Consider the following 15,738-nt stretch of genomic DNA (forward strand, 5'->3'; position numbering starts at 1 on the left):
CATAATCAATATTTGATAGTGTCTAATATTTAATCAATAAGATATGACAACGCCTTAGTTTTAATCAATATTTAATAGCTTTAATCATAAATAGATCATATAACACGATTTATTCTGAAATAAATATGCATCTAATGTAAGACTAATATAATTTTCGTTTATTAATTTGAAAACAATCAAAATTTACTAGAAAATTTCAACAAAAATACTCCTATATAAAATTTTTAGTCAACTTCATAATATTCAATCACAAGCAATTATAACAACCGAACGAAGGCTAAATAGAATAGCTCTTATTTTTCCATCATGATTAATATTATTTTTCTGTACTTCTTCAATTCAGCTGAATATTATATTAAATAACAAAAATTAATAGTTTTAATCAATATTTATAGTGTCCATGAATTAATAGTTTTAATTAAAAAATTTATTGATATTTAAAAATCAAAATTTAAAATTTAATTTTATAAAATTAAATCTAATATTGAAATAAAGAAACAAAGTGAAGGATGACAAAAGGGAAGAAGAATGATAATTTTGAAATAATATCAGATTTAGTACATCACACTGAAATAATATCAGATTTAAAATGTTAAAAGTGTAAAAAGACCAAATTACTAAAGAGTGAGATACAGTAAATACAATGCCTAGTATTCAAGTACCCCTATTTTATGAATGGACAAAAAATTAACCAACTCATAATTAGTTGAAAGAGCGAGAACTTGTTAGTTTGTTTACGCAATTTTAGCACGAAGAGAACATCACAGACTGATCAAGAGACACTGATCGATTGATTAAGACAACTCCTAGCCAATCTAACTTGTCGTTGGGAATGCACACGAACGAAACTAGCCCCTTTCAAGACCTTCCCACAATACTATGAACTAGTAAAGGGAAGTAAGGGTCGATCAGAGATGACGGTTTTCACATTTGTTGTTGACATTTGGGATTTGGCTGCTACCACGCTTCAAAGTGGGGTTAAGTTTTTCTTTTAAACTACTGGACTGAATGACTTGAAGTTACTCCTATCTAACAGATCAATTTATAAACTAGATGGAATCTTGAACTGACTACTTACTCCTATCTTTCAACTAATCAACTTAGAAATCAACTGATCTAAACTGACTCAAAATAGACTTTCCTGATTTGGCTGAACAAGAATAACAGTAAAGTGGGGACCAGATCCCTTAACTAAGGTATCAGAAGGTAAAAGAAATAAAGTTGCAATTCTAGATCTAAATCTCTAACTACTACATCTTCTTCATCACATCAGTCCAAAACTAGCACTTAACTCAAAACTTGAATATCCAGAACAAGTAAACGACTGCAACGCGGATCGTAAGAGTAAACTCAACCATACCTAATATTTTTAATTACTTGATCAACTGAAAACAGAATGTAAATGGCGGAAACCATAAAACATGCAACTTAGAACACCCAACTTCAGATCTACGTAATTCAACATCGATCCCCAGGAATCCAACACAAGTAAGCAGATCTAGGAAACTGAACGTAACTTACTAAGATCTTAACCTCCTACATTATCAATGGCGAAAAGCATCCAATCAGATTTAAAACAGTTTTTTGAAAGGTGACTTGCAGATAGTGATGTACTCGAAATAAAGGTCAGCTTTCTCAGATCCAGAGAATCCGCTAGATCACGAGGTCTAGGAACTCAGAGAACCCTCAAAAGACGCCGGTCGTTGGGCACACAATTTTATCTGCCTTTCAAAAACCCTCAACCCACAATACTAAACTAGTATAAGGAAGTAGGGATCGAATCCCACAGACACGGAAGCGTAAGAAAGCATTCAAGAGACTTTGGACAAGGGTTGGCTGCTGCCACGCAAATTTTGGGTTGAGAACTGACTACTAGACTTGGGAAATTTAAATGATCTATTCTACCAGCTAGATCTAGGAAAACATAACACGAGCATGCATGACGAAAACAGAGATGCAACGGCACAAGACTCCGAACTTTACCAGACCTAGTGAATTAAATTCCTTAAAATGCCTAGACGGATGAAGAACAGATCATGGGGACCATTTCCAAAAATAGTAAAGGTGCGGATGAAAAACTGCAATTAACTAACTAAGGATTTAACTAACCACTATCTTCACCTTCAACAACGATTCTCGATCACAAAATGTAGAAAACAGAGTAAACAACAACTCAAAACAGAGCAAGACGAATTAAACCTTCAAACCATGATTATCTAAGAAATTAAAGCAGATCTACTATCACTAGACGAGGTAAATGAGAAAACAGAAACTAAACATCAAAACTCATGCAGAATTAAACAGATCTAAGCTTCGGACGCTTCGTCCACTCCGGATTCAAGCCATCCACAACAACCCACAACAATTTCCAACTCCGATTATACCGATTCAACCAAATCTCAACCGATAAATTACAATCCAACACAGTTCAGCTCAAACAACTCAGATCAATGCGTAAAGCATCCAAAGTAAAACAAAAAGCAACACAAGCACGAAACGATAACATAGCAAAGATTTCACTAGCTAAATAGTGCGAATTGAACAGAGATTCAACAAAATAAAGCCGAGCTTCGAACAACGAAGGCTCGGGGAATTCAGAAGCAGAAATTAAAGACAGAAAACTGTATATTGTTTCTTCGCCTCTTGTAGAGACGGTGGTACACGATGATACTGAACACGAACTATAAAACCCCAATTCGGTACCCCTAATGTGTGTAGAGTGGGAGAAATGAGCTAAGAGCTAAATGAATGATGGAGCGATGATTGATGATGATGCCCTCAGGCGTGTCGCGTGCTCTTATTTATAAGGGTGGAGTTGAGCTTCTAGATCCTTCTTTGAATTCTCCATTCTGCCATTTATCTAGAATCCTCCTCCGTCTGGTGATTTTCTTCTCCTTCTGCTCACTTTCTCTGCCAGACTCCTTTTTCAGGCAATCTTCTTCTTTCTTCCTGGATCTGACATTTTTCTCTACACACCTGGCTTATAAACTGTGTTAGACCCAGGAAACTACAGAATTTAACCCTATAACCAATGCATGAAATTAGCCTTATCACTGTTCGAAGTGTAAACCAACAAACACCGTGAAACATTCATGACTTAAACATCGACAAATCAATAGATTCAACTCAAAATGAAGATGGCACACATAAGATAAATAGAACAATGAAACACTAAGTTGCCTCACAAAATACGAAGTTCTAGACTAAGGAAAGCTTCGAAATTAAATTGTAGCAACAAAAATTAAACGATTGTATTTTCGCCCTTCTCGGGCGGTGAAACACAGATACGACTAATGTTGTGATTTTTAGGGTGCAATTTAAGTACACAAAACAAGTAATAATTCTCTAAAAATACTACTTCTGCAAGTATACAGACGTGCAATGCAGTATAAAAGGTGTCGAACCCACAGGGAGGAGATTAATTGCTACAACTACTAAACCTAACTAAAAAGCAGTAAAATAGCTTAATTTTGAGTTTTTATGATCAAGAGGCGAGTGAAGTACTAAACGAGAAGGCAAAAATGCAAGAGAAACACAATAGAGAGGAAAGACTACTCCTAGCTTGTTTCGTATTGCTTGTTCACATGAATCCTAAAATCTAATTACTTTCCAATATATATCGGGATCGTGTTAATTTTACGCTCTCACGCAGCTGATCACTGATCGTGGAATTTTACACCTAGGATAAGCTGATCACGTCTCCTAGGCTCTACTCACCAACCCCTCACTCCTACAGTCGCATAGTAAGCTCGAGATTGGCTTCTACAAACGTTCAACACATAAGATCCACCCCGGACTATCCCCTGATCAGTTTTAGCCTAGGGTTCCTTATCTATGTTAGATCTCCACTCCAAGTTAAAGACGCATTAAAGTTAAGGCTTTTACCAGATTAAGTTTTCTAGAAAAACCCAATACGGATAGAAATAAAGACATAGATAAGAACCAAAACATGAAAATCTATCAAAACAAAGTCATGGATTCATATTTACAAGCTCCTCTAACAAACTAGAAGTAATCCCTAAAATCTAGCCACTCATAGTGGGCAACAATACAAGAAGATAAGTAAATGCTACCATATGAGGCTTGATTTTAGGTAGAAGTGGGCTTGATCTTCTCTCTCCTTCCAAAAATGGCTCCCAAGCTCTAAATGCTCTTCAAAATTCGTTCCCCAGCCGCCAAAGATCCATTGGAAGTCGTGCCCTAGCTATTTAAATAGTTTGGGCTCAAAAAATAGGCCCAGTACCAATTGCCCGATCGGGCGATCTAGCGTTTTCTCTGATTCTCGACACGGTAGCGCGTTTTGCACTACATTGCGAAGTCTTCGTAAAACAACCATATCTTCTTCATCCGGACTCCGATTGAGGCATGCAAGGTATCCACGCGAAGCTATTTCGAAGGTGAATGCAATGGTGGACTTGTAGAAACATTAGAAATTGATATTGAAGGGCTGATTACTGTTCAGATTCAGACCATGTTTTCTTTCTCCGCTCTCTCTTATAGTTTGGTCTTTTGTCTACAATATATCAAAATGAGTCCATTTTTCACCTTATAAAGTGAGTTAAGATAATGCAATAAATGACTACAATTTGATTCACATCAACTAACTAGCTAGGAACTAAAAACAACCACCGCTAGCCATGAAAACCCTTCGCCAAGTGTGTAGAACAATGATAGATAGAAATGGAGAGTGACTATGAGCTCGAGACTCAGCTCAGGAGAGAGCCGAAAAAAGAAGTTCCTTTTTTTTATCTTCCTTCCCTTCCCTATTTATAGGGAGGCTTGAGGGTCAAATCACTAGGGTACTTCTCTTCCAAAATGTCAGTTCTGCCCCTCGCCTAAGGATCTTTAAAATATGCTTCATCTCCTTTGGTTGCCTCCACTCTCCGCTCACTTGATCAGTTCACAGCAGGTGTAAAAATGCTCTATTTCCTCCTTTATCCGTCGTCTGCTTATTTCCTTCATGCAGTTCATGTTCAGCAGATTTGTTTACACACCTGGCTTAAATTCATTCATTAGTTTCCAAAAAATTATAGAATTTCACCCCAAGATAGATGCATGAAACGAGCCTTATCATTAGTCCATTTCATGTTTATTGTTATTTGTTTTTGCAAATTTTATTATTTAGGCCAAATTTTAGGCCAAATTTTCAACTTCAGTCAGAATTTAGAATTCAGGTCAATTTTTGTTTAGATGAGTACAATAATGAATTTACGTTATAAATTTAAAGCTATGTTTGTTACTTTCTTTGTCCCCAGTAATTTGTTATTCTTTAACCTAACACATATTTTAAAAAATGTAATATAAAGTCGATTGCAAAAAAATTGTAGAATGCGAGTCCTATTTTTATATATTTCCGACGTTCACGAAAAATAGTTCATTTTTTCATTTTGAGATGTTCACGAAAAATAGACCCATTTTTTAAAATCGAAAGTTTCTCTCTCATACTTTATCCACTTTTTCTACTCCCCTCCCATATACTCCCTCCGTCCCAAATTTATAGTCACATTTGGTTATGACATAAGTTTCAAAGAATAGGTGGAGTGTGTAATTAATGAAGTGAGAGGTGAAGTGTGTAATAAATGAAATGAGATGGTGGAGTGAGATGATGGAGTGTGTAATAAATGAAGTGAGTTGGTTGAAGATGAGTCCCTTTCTGACTGTTGGTTTTTATTTTTGTTTTGATTTATTTTAATGTAGATAATGGCATTTGAGTGTAATTTTAGTGAATAATGGGGTAAAATTTTATGTCCAAATATGGAAAATTCTAAATGTGACTATAAATGTGAGACGGACTTTTATAGCAAAATGTGACTATAAATCTGGGACGGAGGGAGTATTATTTACTTTTTTCCTCGTCTTTTTTATTGTATCTGTTTTTTTCTTTCTCTAAAACTTGTGTAGTCCATAAATAAGCCTCTTAATTATATTTCCAGAAGTTAAAAACTTTTTATCTTAAATAATATCTCACCATTTTACAGACGATCTGTCTACTGGCCTCTTAAATACAAAGTGGTCCTTATTTTGATCATGTTGGGTTGCAGTTGCTATAAATTGATTCCTTTTATTGAACGATCATCGTCATCATGAGCCGTTATTGCCGGTCGACACACATCATGGAAATAAGATTAATTGAAGTCACCAAATGTTCGGTTACAAGCCGCCTGCGACACTCTCGATGCTCACATAAGCCAAATTCGGACAGATGTAAGCGACATTTCCTTAACTCCAAGATAAATCATCAATACAAAAGTCCAAAAACATCCCATTAACTCATCCCACCAACTTGCCAAACTTTGTCTTCCTAAGAACGCATAGACCTCTCTTGCTTCTCCTTTTTCTACAAGAATGGCTTCACTGCCATTGGTGACAAGAATAAAGCTCTTTGTATTAGATTTGATAACACGGCGCGACGGCACGATCAACCCATTCCTCTTCGGCCTCATAGACTCGAAAACACGAGCACCAGCCACCAAAGTCGTGAACAAAACCCGCGTCTCCACCTCCGACATCACAATCGACGCCTCCCGCAACCTGTGGCTCCGCCTCTTCATCCCAGCCACTCCCGCCTCCGAGCCCCTCCCCTTGCTCGTATACTTCCACGGCGGCGGATTCGCCAACTACGGACCCGACACCAAGTACTTCGACCACCTCTGCAGCCACCTGGCCGCCGCCATCCCTGCCGTCGTCGCCTCCATCAACTACCGCCTCACCCCCAACCACAGGTATAGATATTGTGAACAAAAGTTTCTTTTTTTCCTTTTACATGTGCATATAAATACCATATAATTGAATGGAATGTGATCAAATGAAAACTCTAAATATTGTACAAACTCAAAACTATGATTTGGACCATTGAAAAATCTCAACAGATCATAAAAAATCATCAACAGAAAAATGTCAACTGCATTTCAACGGTAGTCAATGATTGATGTTGTGTTGATATTGTATTGATACTGTGTTATATTAAAATCTTGAAATTTTGCACTGTGTTGATATTGTATTGAAACAATATTAAAGCTGTGTTGAGGAGTTTTGAGTTTATACAATATATAAATTTGCATTTTATCACTACTCATAATTGAATATAGGTCTCACTTTTATACTACTCACGATCCCTTAAAAACAGTAACTACTACTATTTCCATTTTTCGATATGTCCTTTAAAAATAAAAATTTTGTAAATTTTTTATTTTAGGAACTGTATTCCATAATCTGCTTACATTACTTTCGTCACTTTTCTTTTCGTATCTCTTATTTAATCATTGTTTTCTCCTTCTATTTTATTTAACCAATTACTCCCTCCGTCCCGGATAATTCGTCCCAGTTTTTCATTTCGGTCCGTCCCACATAATTTGTCTCATTTTACTTTTACCATTTTTGGTAGTGGACCTCATATTCCACTAACTCAATCTTACTCACATTTTATTATAAAACTAATATATAAAGGTAGGACCCACATTCCACTAACTTTTTCAACCCACTTTTCATTACAATTCTTAAAACCCGTGTCCGATCAAAGTGACCCGAATTATCCGAGACGGAGAGAGTAATTTTTTTTACTGTGCCAATTAATTGTGTATTAAAAACTCATATTTATTCAAAATTTTCTATTTTTAAGGATTATATTACTACTACTAGTATTAGTATAGAAAGTAAAGTGTATAAAATGAAAAAAGTAAATGAGAGTTTAAATTGTGAACGTAGGTGGCCCACCCAATACGAGGACGGGTTGGAGGCGCTGAAATTCATCGACGCGCGGCGCCACAACATCCTACCGGCGAATGCCGATGTGAGCAAATGTTTCATCGGCGGCGACAGCGCGGGGGGCAACATAGCGCATCACGTGACGGTGAGAGTGGCGGAGAGGAAAGTAGTCTTTGAGAAAATGAGAATCGTGGGAGTGGTGGCGGTGCAGCCGTTTTTCGGGGGAGAGGAACGGACGGAGTCGGAGGTGAGGCTGGGGAATAAGGCGCCGGTGCTGAGTGTGAAGCAGACGGACAAGTATTGGAGGGCGTTTCTTCCGGAGGGGGCGGACAGAGATCACCCGGCGGCTAATGTGTTTGGGAAGGTGCCGCTGAAGGAGCTCGAGTTTCCGGCTAGTTTGGTGGTTGTGGGAGGGAATGATCCGCTGCAGGATTGGGACAGCAGGTATGCCGAGTGGTTGGAGAGCTGTGGAAAACGAGTGGTGGTGGCCAACTATCCCAATGCGTTTCATGGCTTTTATACCTTTCCCGAACTGCCTGAATTTGCTTTCTTGCTTCGTGACGTCAAGAGTTTTGTCACCTCCTCCATTTCAATTTCAAAATAATTGAACCTTTTCAATCTTAACGCAAATTGCCAAAAAGGATATACACAAAACACTATATTTTCAAAATCTTAATCGAATTTTATTTCCTTTTATTTATGTAATTAAATTTTGTGAGACGGATGAAAATAAATAAATGTGACAAAATTCAGGGACAGACGGACTATAATTTTGTTATACTTTTTGTTTAAGTTATTTATATTTTTCGTTTCAGAGTCAGTTCTATTATATTATTTGTTTAGTGGTCTTGTCTTCTAAGTCCGTGGAACTATTTTGTTGCTCCTATTTACTACGTACAATAGATTAGCTTTGAATAGATGTGTTGTTAATATTATTAAAATATTTCGTATTAAATTAACATACCCCAAGACTAGAAAATTTAACCATTAATGAATTTTTTATTTGTTTTTATTAATAATAAAATCATGTGAGAATGGAGTCTTAAATTTCTTTATATGTGAACTAGTTTTTAGAAGTTGCTTATAGTCCGCCAAAATAAACAAAGTATTTTTAATAGTAATAAAAAATTTAGGTCATTCTTCGTAGACAGATAATACGTATATGACCCTTACTTTTATTTTCCTATACAAATTCTTGCAACTTGTAATCTAATAGTACTATTGTACTCCTATAATTTGTGCAATTTGTAATCTAATAGTACTATAGTACTCCCTCCGTCCCATTAAATATGCAACATTTGCTTTTCGGCACGAGATTTTATGCAGTGTTGTTTTGTGAGTTGATGAAGAGAGAGTAAAGTAAGAGAGAAGAAAAAGTGGAGAGAGTATTATTTCCATTTTTAGAAACGTTTCATTTTTAATGGGACAGACCAAAAAGGAAAACGTTGCATTTCTAATGGGACAGAGGGAGTATTATACAACTTGTAAAAAGTTTTTTATATCATTATGAGATTGCTGACAAATGTAACGTGCATAGCTTGTAAGCTTCAAGACATGCAGTGGTATGACAAAGAATGAAAGCGACGGCTACATGAAGATTGAAGAATATATATATGTATCCCTATATTCGTGTCTGAAATCTATTTCTAGTTACATACATTTATGGAGTAACAATCTGTACTGGCATGCACATCTCTCAAAATCTAATAATCCACCTCTTGTTTCTAACCACGATTGAAATGGCCTCACCTTGCCACTTTGTTTTCCTTCGAAAAGCTCAAAACTTTTTAGGCTCCGTTTTGTACGAGGATGTGAATTGGAATTGGAATTGGAATTAGAATTGAAGTCTTCAATCACGGTATTTCAGAGGTGAGCATACCAATATGACTCAGGAAACCACTTCTTTAGACAAGAATGTTTCCCCTTCATTATTAGCACAAAAATGCCGTAGCATGGTATTTGCATCAATGCCACAGTTGAATACCTATAAAAAACATACATTCTTGTTAGCTATGAAACTTATCAAGAGTACTAAATAACAATGCTTGTTTGTGTAGCATGTTTAGATGCTAAAACGCGATAAGTACAGTTGCACGCGTGTGTGAGTGAGTGCTCAAGGCAGACGGTCCATGTTCTCTGCTCGGGTTTCTAGAGTCTTCTTTTTCTTAGAATAAAATGATAGTTTGAGGAAAGGAAAGGTTGCTTTTTGCTTACCACAATGGTGCATAGGAAGATGAGAGATCAAGAAAGGGATAAGGCCACCTATTTCAGAAATAAAAGAATTCATGTCACTAAATGCATTATGATGGAAAAGAAATGGGGAATATCAGAATCTTACCATATCCAGACACAGGCATGTAGTATCCATTGAAACAGAACATAAGCACAAGTCCACAGAAAAAAGTATCCGATTCTAAACCACGGAAACCTCTGCACCAGTTTAAGGATCGCGATAAGTTGCTTGTAGTATAGATAGGAGATATAACTAATTGTAACTTACTAGACTGTTTAGAGCAGTCTCCCCGAGCAGAAACACCGCGTTTATTGAGTGCATGTTTATGATCAACTGCAAGAAAGTTGGGATCAGAAAACTGTTACACAAGAAAACAATGGGAAAGTGAGATGACAAATGAAGCATCTAATTGAAATAGTACTTACAAAATTGAAATGGTAATCTTTGATGACAAGAAAGGGCACTAGTATGAACCAGAAGACTGAGTCTGTCAGCATTACAGCTCCGGCATTCATCTGATTGAAACAAAAATGGAATAAGCTGTTTAGAGGTCATCAAAGATAAGCATGTTATGAATCAGATATCTCTGACATTCATTCACCTGAAAAATGATCTGGAAAATATATGCCAAGCATCCTGCCTCTTGGCGAACAATTTGTTGTTGATTCCCCTCCTTGCCCTTGCCACGCTCCGTGTCCAAATGCTCCTCAGCATAACCTCTGTCGTCATATTCATAGCATCCACGAATTGACAGAAATGATCCAAGCTACATAAAATTTGAATGTGAAAGGATTAGAAGGAATGAAAATCTATGTATGTTGGGAAATAGTGAATTAGTCCATTATTCACTTACCCCAAAATAAATTGTGATCAGTGTGAAAGTCCACCTATTGAATAGAACAAGTTAGAGATTTAACTACTAAAACAGAATGTTGAAGATCTTATTCATTCAAATAAATGACTTATCATTAGAAGGATAGTAAAAAAAATTGCTAGAAATTTGAAGACTTACTGTGTGTAGAAGTAAAAAATGCTCCCCCCGTCAACAGCAACATTCAGTATAAGCATCAACAGAAGCATCAGAAAGGCGAACACTCTAAATGCGAGGAGCCAGCCAGGATGAATGCTTCGAAGGCACGGTCTCCACACCTCATCTTCATGCAAGAATCCGGGTAATTCTTTCTCCTGGTTCTCTGCATTTTCTAGTGAACTCCTTCGGCATTCATGCTTCGATATAAGAAGAGAGGCGAACACCATCGACATCAGCACCCACAACGAACAGAGAAGCACCCTCCAGTTTAACCAATAAGCTGCAGTTGTTGTGTTTACAGTCATGGCTGGCTGCCATGATTTGGTGGATCCAGTGATAAATGTCAAGAAACTCATGCTTCTTCTGTCCCAATCTAAATCTGAGTTTTTGGAGAAATCCCAAATGTAAAAACAATGTTTTTGGGCCAGAAATAGAATGCAAACTCTCTTTTGACAAAAATTCAACTAAGGTATCAAAGAATTGAATTGAATGTATGATTAGAAGTCCTCTATTTTCTTGAAGAGGATGCACAAGAATCTACTAACATTTGAACAATAAACAGTTGAGCTTTATGGTACTTAAAAGGTTGTAAGAGTTTGAAAGAAAGCATGGATTCCAAGAAATGCCAATGCAAATATTGCTGGCTGCTATTGAGGAAGGGGGAAATGCAGCCATATTTAATGATAACATTAGTTAAGTTGAGAGAAATTTGATTAGCATTTTCATATGAAGATTCCAAACTTTGGAGGGCTATTTGCACAGAAAGCTATGAAGAAGAAAAATGGTAGATGTTTTAAAAAATGAAAGATTGTAGAAAAGGAATAGCTCTTAATTGTAAGCAAAGAAAGGTTGGAATGCTTGCAGGGGAAACCAATGGTATGTGGAGGTGTCTAAGAAGAGATGCTTTGCTTACTTCAACAAACTTTTTAAAAATTTAAGTGAGAGAGGGAGATGCTTTGAGCATAAGCTTCAGCCTTTTTATATTTTTGCTATCCCCGTAAGATCCTCAAATAGGGACTGGTCCAACATCTGTTGTCACAATCTTTTATATTCCCATGCAAATTAATATTTAAGTATTTCTTTTCAAGTCAGTTAAAATGCAGGAATTGTCACTTTTGTTGAACAGTTGCAGCCTTGGTTTGAGTTGAGTCTTTATATGTTTAAAGAGAAGGAAAGAATGTTGGGATTTATATGGGTTGGTAGTGTTTGCTTATGTGGAATTTGTGTTGGATTGTTTGTAAGATTCTTTTGAACATGTAATTTTATGCTGTTTGCTGGTCATATGAGAATGAAGGAATAAAGCAGCTGTAAAAAGGCATGTAGACTAGTTTAAAACTTTAAATTCTTGATAAATGATAATATTGAATTTTTGTAGGAAGTTAATAATAAAGCATGTTATGTTTAGCATCTACCCCACCCCCACAAAGAAAGATTAAAACATTTGAAGTTCCTCTTCTGAAAAAGTAAATATTCGAAGCAAAAAATAGTGAAATGTTACTATAAAGACTAAAATTCGCAAATTTGTAGGATCTTGTTTTATACTAATAATTTAATTTGTAGGATCTTGTTTTATACTAATAATATAATTTATAATGTATCTTGGATTTGAGCATAGAGTTTTTATAGAAATACTCATTTTTACTATGGGCGCATAGATATTGGATTTGAGCGTTATCACAATGAATATATTTTAGTCCATAAATTTGGGAAAGTTATGTCTTGCTCGTGAAGTTATTACAAAACCAATAACAATACAAACACTTACAAGATATTATATAGGGATTTAATATAAATGGAGATAGTATTGCACCGACAACAACTTTATAATGTTGAAATATATATGTGTGTAAATGTGTAATAGTAGTAGATTGTCAAGGCGTGATCCCGAAGTGAAGAAGTTATCCCTTAGGTTTCTTTGTACGCAATTTGCATTATTAGCTGGTCATATTACTACAATTAAACCATATACATATAAGTTAAATTACTTAATTGCACTAGGATAGTTTTTGGTAAATAATTCAAAAACCAAGGCTAATTTTTCTTAGTACGAGCATATATATTGAATTATTAATCATTCTCGTTTATTTCATGTTTATTGTTATAACTTTATTTAGTATATTAAATTTGATTTTAATATTTCAAAAATTATTAGTATTAATTATTATGGTTTTATCAATTTATTTGAAGTTATAGTTAAAATTCTAAAAAATTTCAAATAAATAAAATAATGATGTTATAATTCTAAAAAAATTCAAATAAAAGTGAACGTATGAAACAAAACAAATATATTAATATAAATTAGACGACAGGAATACTCACAGATGAGGTCAAAAGTGGTATAAGATTTTTATAAATTTAAAGGATACTCTTATAGTTCTACTGTTAGAAAAAAGGGTAGAGAAAAACATGAGAAAAAAAAATTTCTTTGAATGGCGTATTTGAGCAAGAAGGAAAATGAAATGTTGTCATGTGGAAAAAGTGACCGCAATAATGTTCGCAATCAAAATTCAATGCAATTATTTGGAACTTGATTGACTGACAAAATCTAAGTAATTATAAATATGGAGCCCATCTACATCTATAAATCCAAATTAACAGCATCCGGATCCGGCTGCATTGCACGTCCCAGACTCGGTTCAGCCGGCCCGCCGACCGTTCTACCTCAACCCGTGGTTGAAAGCCGGCCGTAGTTGCATTGCAGCAGTAGCCACTGAGAAAATTAATTCTTTTGTATTGTTTAATTTATTAATATTGTTTTAATATGAAAATTTGTTTTTTAATAAAATTAATAATAAAAAAAAACTCTGTTTTATAGGTAGAATAGTGTGATTGATGATTTTCTTTTATAGAGTTATTCTATGGTGTTTCTTTTCTTTCTCAATGTATAAGAGACGACACACGTACATGACAATTAAGCATAGTATGCGTTATTACTACATACTGTTACTCAACAAAACATTAGCTAATTTACGCTCCTCCGTCCCCAAATAATATGTACTTTGGATTAGGTAAGAGTTTTAATGTAAAATTGGTAAAATTAGAAGAGGTAGAAAGAAAAAATAATAAAGTATTGTTAGTGGATAATAGGTCTCACCTCATTAGAGATAAAAGACTTTCCAAAATTAAAAATGATAAGAATCCATGTATTTTGTGATCCATTTCCCAATAAATTACTCATTGATGATGTTTGATCTAATTATTTTTGTGATGTTATTTTCAATTTCTCAACACAAAGCAAAAGATAATAAAAGATCCAACCAACAAAAATTGAATCTAAACAAGAATTGATGGAAGATTAGGAATGGAAAGCATGTGTATAATGATGAGATAAAAGAGTTATGACATAGGACCTTGACCAAAAGAATGGAAACAACCCTAGGCAACTTTCAATAGCTCTATCACCCCTTGGCTCCACTACTCAATGGATACACCCCATTGATGCATACCTCTACTTGAGTCAATCAAAGATGGAAACAAGCAACCTTCAAGGAAGGAATTGGATACAATCCTCAAAGAGGAAACTCTCTAGGGTAGAAACTTTAATTCAGCAAAATCTAGCAAATAAAAAGACATCAAGAGGTATTTATACTAAGGGTCCAAAATTCTAGCAAATTGGCCCACAAAATCTAAGTATCGGTGGAAATCGCCCAGCCCGGGCGTTTTACAGCAGGCAGTTTTCCCTGTCCCCGGGCGATTTCACAAGCGAAACGCCCGGTCGGGCGTTCTTTCTGAAGCTCCCGGCCTTCTCTGCGCGACTTCCATAAAACCGCCATAACTCCCTCATTCGGACTCCGATTGGGATGTGCAAGATACCCACGCAAAGCTGTTTCCAAGAGAAAGACAATGGTGGTAGTTTCATAGCTTTCGGATATCATCTCAATAGGACGATTGCCGGTTGAATCTAACTGTAGTTGAAATCCTTGACGCACGGCTTCCATGATCGTATCATCCTCCCCTTCTTGGAAATAGATTTGTCCTCAAATCCGACTCCTATCTGACATACTTGGATTTTGCTTGGTTTTAGAGAGTAATCTTGCATGGTTTTGATCACATTTCGTCTATTATCAGGTATGATTATGATTACTTCTCTATTATTTTGGTATTTGACCATTTTGTGAAGAATGTGTAGAAAAATGTGCAAAACAAGTGGATGTGCAATAGCCTTAGTTTGAGGCAGTTTTTCTGGAGATTTTGAAGTCCAATCAGCTCCTAATTCATACCATTCTCTTTGTCTTCAAAAGAGCTTCATGTGGGTATCTTGCACGCCTCAATCGGAGTCACGTAGAAGAAGTTATGGCCATTAGACGAACACTGCCCAGTCCAGTGGAAACGCCCGGTTTGAGAAGAAAACGCCTGGGGACAGACTAAACGCCCGGTTTGAGAAGAAAGCGCCCGGGCACGGCGCCCGGGCGGGTGTTTTGCTTTATATATATGTGCAGCGCCTAGGGTTCACGGATTTTTTACGCCGATCCGCCTCCTACACCATTCTTCCGCCTCCAAACATCCATATACACCAATTTTCTCCAAGAGCAAGAGGAGGGCGATTGAGAAGAGTTCAACCATCAAGACGAAGGATTCTCAACCCCCAATTCATCTCCGGGACATTTAGTATCAATTTACTTGTGTTTTCCATGTTTTCTACCGATGATTTTGTTGAATTCTTGTTAAACATGAGTAGCTAGATACATTTGTGGAGCTTTGGGTGAAGATTACTTTGAATATGTTTTGATTTAATTGAATTGAACCTTCGCCTAGCTCTTGTGGTTATTTT

The 15,738-nt window shown here is 36.0% G+C and overlaps 2 protein-coding genes across 2 annotated transcripts; one reads left to right on the forward strand and one right to left on the reverse strand.

Annotated features, from left to right (window-relative positions):
* The first annotated feature begins 6,293 nt into the window (after nt 1-6,293).
* Nucleotides 6,294-8,400, forward strand: LOC125216245 (probable carboxylesterase 18). Its single transcript, XM_048117903.1, has 2 exons — nt 6,294-6,722; nt 7,705-8,400. The coding sequence occupies exons 1-2, from the start codon at nt 6,346-6,348 to the stop codon at nt 8,306-8,308; spliced, it is 981 nt and encodes a 326-aa protein (XP_047973860.1). The 5' UTR covers nt 6,294-6,345; the 3' UTR covers nt 8,309-8,400.
* A 784-nt stretch (nt 8,401-9,184) lies between these two features.
* LOC125215890 lies at nt 9,185-11,738 on the reverse strand. The gene is made up of 8 exons (XM_048117472.1): nt 10,950-11,738; nt 10,791-10,824; nt 10,539-10,703; nt 10,363-10,452; nt 10,205-10,270; nt 10,043-10,134; nt 9,919-9,966; nt 9,185-9,688 (listed from the first exon to the last, which is right to left on the reverse strand). The coding sequence occupies exons 1-8, from the start codon at nt 11,321-11,323 to the stop codon at nt 9,568-9,570; spliced, it is 990 nt and encodes a 329-aa protein (XP_047973429.1). The 5' UTR covers nt 11,324-11,738; the 3' UTR covers nt 9,185-9,567.
* Nucleotides 11,739-15,738: the final 4,000 nt, after the last annotated feature.

This window comes from Salvia hispanica, chromosome 3 (genome assembly GCF_023119035.1).
Source record: "Salvia hispanica cultivar TCC Black 2014 chromosome 3, UniMelb_Shisp_WGS_1.0, whole genome shotgun sequence".
NCBI lineage: Eukaryota > Viridiplantae > Streptophyta > Magnoliopsida > Lamiales > Lamiaceae > Salvia > Salvia hispanica.